Source organism: Ornithodoros turicata, chromosome 1, assembly GCF_037126465.1.
Source record: "Ornithodoros turicata isolate Travis chromosome 1, ASM3712646v1, whole genome shotgun sequence".
NCBI lineage: Eukaryota > Metazoa > Arthropoda > Arachnida > Ixodida > Argasidae > Ornithodoros > Ornithodoros turicata.
This window is the reverse complement of record NC_088201.1, coordinates 63,051,293-63,059,140: the sequence shown is the minus strand read 5'-3', so window position 1 is coordinate 63,059,140 and position 7,848 is coordinate 63,051,293. Positions and strand designations below refer to the sequence as shown.

Sequence of the window (7,848 nt, the reverse complement as noted above, 5' to 3'; positions counted from 1 at the left end):
TTCAATAAAAGGTGCATATTAGGCTCCACAAGAAGCCTCGTGGGCTGCAGTAAAAACGTTGTGCTGTTTGTCGACACTTTTCTGCGTCAAACGACGAAAATGTTTATTCGTAATTTCCCGAGACGGGCATTTCATTTTCATCTTCGGACGGTCCATGATGTCGGCGTGTACGTAACGTACGTAACGGGTTAGCTCGTGTACCCACGGAAGTATTACGGGGTTAGCCAAGGCGGCTAATTAAATGTCAGTATATACACAACGAAGAAATACACGTATAGCTGATGGATAATATTTTGCTCCATGCGCCTTTTCGTCTAATAAACATATCCCCCCCCCCATGCGCCGTCGTTCGTCGAGCGCGGACGCTTTCCTTTGACTGTTTGTTTTCTTCCTTACTGAGTTGTGAATAACGCTGTTTCACGTAGTCCCATGGAGCCATATGAAAAAGACCTTCTCCCGTCACGGTGTTAATGATTACCCGTTGAGGTCACACCAACCCACCGGGCATTGAGAGACACTCGGTTCAAGGGCGACTATGCCGTAACCGCTTGATGACTCCTTTCGCACACACACAATATAACGTGCAGGTTTCATCGATGCTGCGTTTGCTGATCTTCGCTACGGCATTGTTTTTGCCGACAACGAAGGCAAAGATATACAAAAAGTGTGAGCTTGCCAAGGAACTGCTGCACGTTCATGGATTTCCACGGGAAGGAATAGCGGACTGTAAGTGCAGATCTTTTGTGATCTCTTCAACTGTGCACTGATAGCCTGTAGATAGTATACCGGCCACCGTGGTACCGGCGTCATATCTAGGCCAAGACGACCAATGACATCCCTTTTCTGATGCATCCAGGTTCTCTGCATACATTATTATTGCCGGTTTTGATCAGTATCACTTTATTATAAGTTCAACAAGCGGGCCCTGGCATAGTACCCAAAATAACACGCGCGCCGGGCCATGTTCTGTCCCTCCGTTCCTCTGTGCCTCAGAGGCTGTATGAATCAGAAAATTGCCAGGCCTGTTTCCGTTTGCCGTAAAACGCAATTTGCAGACCCAAATCAATTTTAAGAGATCTTGGTACAACTTGGTTCATGTAGTTGTTCTATAGAAACCTCCCCATGCTTCCAGTACCGGACGCTATCTTGCGTGTCTGTAAGCGCATGCGGAAACACGTGTAAGCGATTAAGCCCCTTGATTTGCTAGGTGCAGAGATTTCCGTGCATCCATTAATGCAAAGTACTGCGTCAGAAAAAAGGGTATGTCTAGGAGCATGTTATGTGGGACTCTGATCTTACAGTTCCGTTTTCTTTTACTTCCATTTTAGAGTGCAGGACGTTTGTGTCATGGCGAACCTTAAACATGTGTCACAATTGGCGCAAAATACGCGAGAGTGTCACAGTATCCGTGCTTCCATTCTACCCGCAGTGTAACGTCATGTATAGGCCTACGCTTGGAACTTCACAATTTTCCTCTCACCTGCGCGTATCTGCGCGGAGGTAGTGTTTGTGGCCATAGATACTTATGCGTAATGTAAGAAGCGCTTCGCTCAAGTTTTTATCTTCAGTGTTCTAATTTTTACCGATAAATATCGCTCTGCATAGTACATCCGTCATGAAAGCGTCTTGCGATTCTCAGGGGTGTGTCTTGCTCAACATGAGAGCCTCATGAACACTTCCATCGTGGGGAGAATGAATGGAGATCACAGCGCTGATCACGGACTCTTTCAGGTATTGTAGACATGCAACAATACACCTTACTTTTTCCATTGTTCCTGTAAATCATCAGTTACATTCGTTTGCAATGCGAGTACTTTTCGGTGTGAATAGTTGCGTAATGCGAGGCCAACCTCTAGTAGGCCCGTATCTCCGCCGAACGCGTTGATAGCTGCTCAGACAGAGAGAGAGCATGAGAGCATTACTGCAATTGAACAGGCAACTCGAAAAATTGCGTTGTAAAGTTTTTTAATCTCGAAAGGTGACGCATTCAGCGCTTCCGGTTCTTTTTTATGATCGTTTGTGGGCAACAGGGCCCTCCAGGATGTTCTGTGGACATTTTGTTTTAAACTCATGAGCTTTTGAAAGGTTATTATGGAACAGAAATTAAATTTGTGCAGGTGTGGTGATCTCGTACCATCTGGTGACAATACAAAAAAAAAAACAAAAAAACAATGATTAGAAACTGATTGTTCTGAGGCTGGAACACATACGCCATGTTTCAAGGAAAGCTCTTTCAAATGAGAAGGATGATGCATATATCACCCGTTGGGTGTCGTGTGTCCTATTGGTCGTGCAAGATCATCTATTGATCATCTCAGTACCTACCCGTAACTACCTGTATTGAGAGTTTCGCTGCTAGATTACTTTAGTGTCCCCCACTGTCTACGAGGGCATGCTAACGAATGCTTATTGCTCCACTTCTTTTTGATCAATCTCGCATACTGGTTCCAGTGTACCGTACATGGGTTCATTACAGATCAACGATCGCTACTGGTGCAGTCCTCCTGGTCCTCACAATGAGTGCAAGATGAAGTGTACAGGTATTGCTTAGCGTCGGCATGCATATCGATACATCGACGAATTAAAGGAACGGGGGGTTTCTATGAAAACGTTTGTTTACATTCTGGTTCCTTACCACCGCGATAACAAAGGCTTGATTTATGTCACGAATGTGTAACCAAACAGTAATCGTGGTGATTGTCAAATATAGATCATTGATCATTTTGTGGGTTATTTGTCACTCCGCTGTTCCAATTCTTTCAGTTTAACTCACTGAACTCTGTAAAATGCATTTGAAGTAACATTTTTGACAAGCTCGAATACTTGTCCACCCGCAGACTTAGAAGACGACAACATCACGGATGACGTTGAATGTGTCCGAATCATCTATGCGCGTCACGGATTCAGGGCCTGGTAAGTATATCGTAGCTCCCCAAAGCCATCTCAAAGATTTTCTGTTTCTGACGCATTATGAAACGATGCGACTTGGTTTGAGGACTAATACAAAAAAAGAAAATAAAAGTAAAATAAAAATTCTCAGCACGCTATATATTTCAGGGAAAGGTAACGCTATCTTTTTCGTCTTATCGACTCCGATACTGGCCCATTTTTGTTTCTGTTTCAGTTTCCATTTATTCGAAGCATTTATTCCAACTGTGTGTAATACTGGTTTCTTTGAATAACCAATATATGAACATGGTTTTCACGATGTTACTCACGCTTGCAACTTGCTAGTCACTGTAAGCGTATGGAGACTATGCTTCTTCTCTTTCCTATTTCCTTATATGCTCCAGTTTCATAGTTCATTTTAGCTTTACCTCCTTAGTTACATTCACCTTTATTTCATAAAATTATCTAAATGCTACGGAAAGGGGTTGTAATCATTCGGGTCCTGCAGTAACAGAATTATTACCGTAAATTATTTTCGTTTCCGTTTCTGCTGCAGGTATTCTGAGTGTGCGATTACCGTTACCTGCTATATTTCCGGCATAATACCGTTTCCCTAATACTTTACTTACAAAAACGCACTCGAACAACGGCGCGCGCATTCCCGCCCGACTCGCTCTGTCAACACCACCTAGAAAGCCTGCTTACTCGTCGACGTGACGTAACAACAAGAGTCAGCCAACCAGGACCGTGTTTTCAACGGCGGTAGCCAATCACGGACGTGCTTTTAGCCGTCCTGGCCATGCAGACGAACCACTGTCGTCTGCGAGCAGTGATCGAACGTCCCCGCGTACTAAATGGGAAAACTTTAAAATAAAGTGAAAAAGAGTGCCATATCTTTCTCAAGACTGATTTTCTGGAGAGCGTGTTGGTACTTTTTGTCGACCGATTCAGGTCTACTACACGTTCCAACTTAGCTGCAATCATATGTAAGTTCTTAAATTCGCAGAACAGCAGCACGCGGTAGCAGATGAATTCTGACTTTATATGTCCACGTAGCCAAGGTGGGGGAGGAGGCAACAAGCAGGCCTTCTGTATCTAGGTGACGTTGGCTCTACAGGGCGAAACGAGAAGGAAGAGGACAAAAACGTCACCGGTGATGTCATTACGGTATCAAGAGCGACCGCACTCCAAACGTAATGGGCGCTTCCAGTCACTTTTTTTTCGTTTCTCTCCCATTTCTTCCTGTGCAGCAGACGACGCTTCTCTAAACCAACCAACCGGCTATACTGTAGTGACGTCAAAACGACCCGGCACTCTCAGAACAGAACTTCACCGCATAGCACGTTATGCACCAACCACTGCCACGAACGATAAGTTTATCGCTTCCAATTTGAAGAGAGAGAGGGGCGTACACCTTTTTGTAGCAATTATCATATATACAAATTGCTACAAAAGGGCGTACGCCCCCTTCGCGCTTCGAGTCAGAAGCGGTAACCCTATCATTCGTTGCAATGGTCGGCGAACAACCTGCTATGCGGTGAAATTCTGTTCTGAGAGTGTGCGGCTATAGTTGCGCACGCTAAAAACTGAGCTCCATGGCATAGCACGCTCTGCGCCAACCATTGCCACGAATGATAGGTTTATCGCTTCTGATTCGAAGAGAGAGGAGGGCGTACGCCTATTTGTGGGAATTTGGATATATGAAAATTGCCACAAAAAGGCGTACGCCCCTTCTCTCTTCCAATCAGTATCGATAACCCTATCATTTGTGTCAATGGTTGGCGCAGAGCGTGCTATGCGGCGAAGTTCTGTTTTTAGAGTGCGGGCTTTACCACCGTTGCGCAAGGTCGCGATTTTTAAAATCGAATTCTGCGATATTTATGCATCTGTCGAATGAAACATTTCGTGTGGTGCATTTTAATAGGCAGGATAACCACTTGGTTCGAAAAAACGGTATACATGCCGTTTTCACCGCTTCCGGTTTGGTGCCAGAACGACATCCGGTTTCACGGCAAACACGCTCTGCTCCAATCACTGTGCCGATTGATACAGTTATCGCTTCTGATTTGAGGAGAGAGGGGGTCGTATACGCCTTTTTGTGGCAATTCAAATTGCCACAAAAAGGCGTACGCCTCCCGTTTCCAACAAATCAGGAAAGCGAAAGCTATAATTCTGCATGGTGGCTGGCTCCGAGTGTCCTTAGTCGCGTAAGGACCGGGAGTCTTCGTGGCAACCGGAAGTTGTGTTGGGGGCTTGTTTGTGTTTACCCTAGAACGTCATGTAATGGGTGACTGACGTGCGTTCTGTGCTTGTTTATGAGCCCGACATAACGTACACTCTAAACACAGAACTTCACCATATATCACGCTCGTAGCGAATCACCATCCCGAATGACATCGTTCTGCCCCCTGATTGGTTAAAAATTAGAGGGTGCGCCTTTTTTTGAACACTTATGCAATTCCAAAAAAGGCGTACGCCCCGCGCTTTCCACAAATAGGGAGCGATAATGGTATCATTCTGTGCAGTTGTTGGACCCTCACCGTGCTATGTGGTGAGGTTTTGTTTCTAGAGCGTATCTTATGTGCACACCTGAGGAGTGCAATCTGATGCATGGAAGTTTTTGATTAAATGGTTTATTGGTTCCTCTCGTTTTCCTTTATTTATTGGAGGTTTCACTTTTTGGTCTTCACGGATCCGTAAGCTTTAACCTGCTTTACTGCAGTTACGTTAACGTAATATTACTCTAAGGCCCGGTTTCACCATCGCCGATTAATATTTGAACTGAGATCAACGGTCCCTTAACTTGAATTTAACGCTTAACTCTGCATCACTATATGGAGTTATTGTCACTGAAACATTCATCGCTTCACCAACTAACGTTTGAAAAAAAGAATTTAGTGTTCACTTCAAGTTTTAGCAACGCTTGATCTCGGTTCAGAGTTAACCATCAGCGTTGGTGAAACCGTGCGTCATTCTATCTCTCAAGCTGGACATGATCAGCCGCACGTGCTCTTGGCTGGTTACGCCATTTTTGTGTCACTTTGCATTTATGATAATGGTCACAGAAGGGCGTGGTGCTGGTGAAAGGGCTTGCCGTTGTCACAGAAGGGCCTACAAGCTTAAAAATGAACTTCACAGCATAGCACGCCCCTAGCCAGCCATCATCTCGAATGATATCGCTATCTGCCCTGATTTACTGAAAATGGAGGCGTACACCTTTTTGTGACACCTATAATTGCCACGAAAAGGCGTACGCCTCCCGTTCTCAACAAATCAGGGCAGAAAACGATATCATTCGAGATGATGGTTGGCTATACACTCTTAAAAATGAACTTCACTGCATAGCACGCTCCTAGCCAACCATAATCTCGAATGATATCGTTATCTGCCCTAATTTGTTGAAAACGGGAGGCGTACGCCTTTTTTGTGACACTTATGCGGTTCATAATTGTCACAAAAAAGGCGTACGCCTCCCGTTTTCAACAAATCAGGTCAGATAACGATATCATTCGAGATTATGGTTGGCTAGCATCGTGCTATGCGGTGAAGTTCATTTCTAAGAGTGTAGGAGCGTGCTATGCGGTGAAGTTCATTTCTAAGAGTGTAAGTCCGCTCTGTTCTTAAGTCAGGGCTCACGAGTCGTTCGATCGGCCTTGAGTGTCGTGTACTCTTAAAAATGAACTTCACCACATAGCACGCTCCTAGCCAACCATCATCCCGAATGACAAAGTTCTCACCCTACATTTGTTGAAAACGGGAGGCGGAGCCTACTTTGTGCATTATGCACGGCACAGAATAGGCTCCGCCTCCCGTTTTCAACAAATCAGGGGCGAGAACGTTGTCATTCGGGATGACGGCTGGCTAGGAGCGTGCTATGTGGTGAAAAAAAACGAAAAAAAAAAAAAAGAACGTCAACGTACATCGTATTGACATCCACCAAAACCACGGTGTTAAGTGGCAGAAACGATTTTGTCTCTAGTGCAGCTGATCGCGCATTTGTGCCTTAAGCAATTTTTAATGAATATCTTTCCCGCGTCTTCGTTCATCCTTCACACCTGTGTCCAATTATATCTTGCACGGCAAACTATGGATGGAGGCTTGTAAATTGTGTGAATGCATCTCGCAGGACCGCTTGGAGTGTGCACTGCAAAGGAAAAGATTTGAGTAGCTATATCGCCGGATGCAACCTCAGCAAAGATGGACATGCGTCGTCGAACACCACGACTACGAGTACTACTACGAGTACCACTACGAGTACTACCACTACGAGCACTACTACGGCGGCCACAACTGCGACATCTTCGTTGAACACAAGCAAACCGACAAAGAAATCTGTGTCACCGGCCTGCACTAGGGCACACAGCAAGGGCAAGAAGACAAAAATGTCACAGTTTGCAACGATAAACGGCAGACGATTTGCATAGTAAATGTCGTGGTGTAGCAGCCGCATTCTAAAGCGTGACACTGTCGACACCTTCGACTTTAGTACATGAAGCTACCCGTAATTCAAAAGCCCCTTTCTTCTAACCGCATTCTAACTGCTCCTCACAGAGTGACCTCTTCAAAGAGCTGTGCTTAATATAATTTCACAAAGCTTGAGTGTGAGCGAATAAAAATAATTGTTATCAGTGGAACGTAGCCTGGCAGTATCTTTTATACGTTTCTAAATTAATTTTTATGGCTGACACTACACTTTAAAAACTGAACTACACCTGCATAGCACGCCCTGCTCCAACCATTGCCACGAATAATAGGGTTATCGCTTTTCATTCGAAGAGCGAGAGGGGGCGTACACCTTTTTGTGCCAATTTGGATATATGATAACTGAGACAAAAAGGCGTACGCCTCCCTCTCTCCTGGAATCAGAAGCGATAACCCTATCATGCGTAGCAAGGGTTGACGCAGAACGTGCTATGCGGTGAAGTTCCGTGTTTAGAGTGTACTCTCTGCCAAAAGACA

The 7,848-nt window shown here is 44.9% G+C and overlaps 1 protein-coding gene across 1 annotated transcript; it reads left to right on the top strand.

Annotated features, from left to right (window-relative positions):
- The first annotated feature begins 593 nt into the window (after nt 1–593).
- Nucleotides 594–7,353, top strand: LOC135399602 (lysozyme C, milk isozyme-like). The gene is made up of 5 exons (XM_064631331.1): nt 594–726; nt 1,640–1,731; nt 2,477–2,540; nt 2,838–2,913; nt 7,016–7,353. Exons 1-5 carry the CDS (start codon nt 597–599, stop codon nt 7,311–7,313), a joined length of 660 nt encoding a protein of 219 aa, XP_064487401.1. The 5' UTR covers nt 594–596; the 3' UTR covers nt 7,314–7,353.
- Nucleotides 7,354–7,848: the final 495 nt, after the last annotated feature.

Coding starts and splice junctions, on each gene's coding strand:
- LOC135399602 (XM_064631331.1), top strand. CDS start 597: ATGCTGCGTTTGCTGATCTTCGCTACGGCATTGTTTTTGCCGACAACG. Junction 1,732..2,476: donor CTGATCACGGACTCTTTCAG/GTATTGTAGACA, acceptor GGTTCATTACAG/ATCAACGATCGCTACTGGTG. Junction 2,914..7,015: donor CGTCACGGATTCAGGGCCTG/GTAAGTATATCG, acceptor TGCATCTCGCAG/GACCGCTTGGAGTGTGCACT.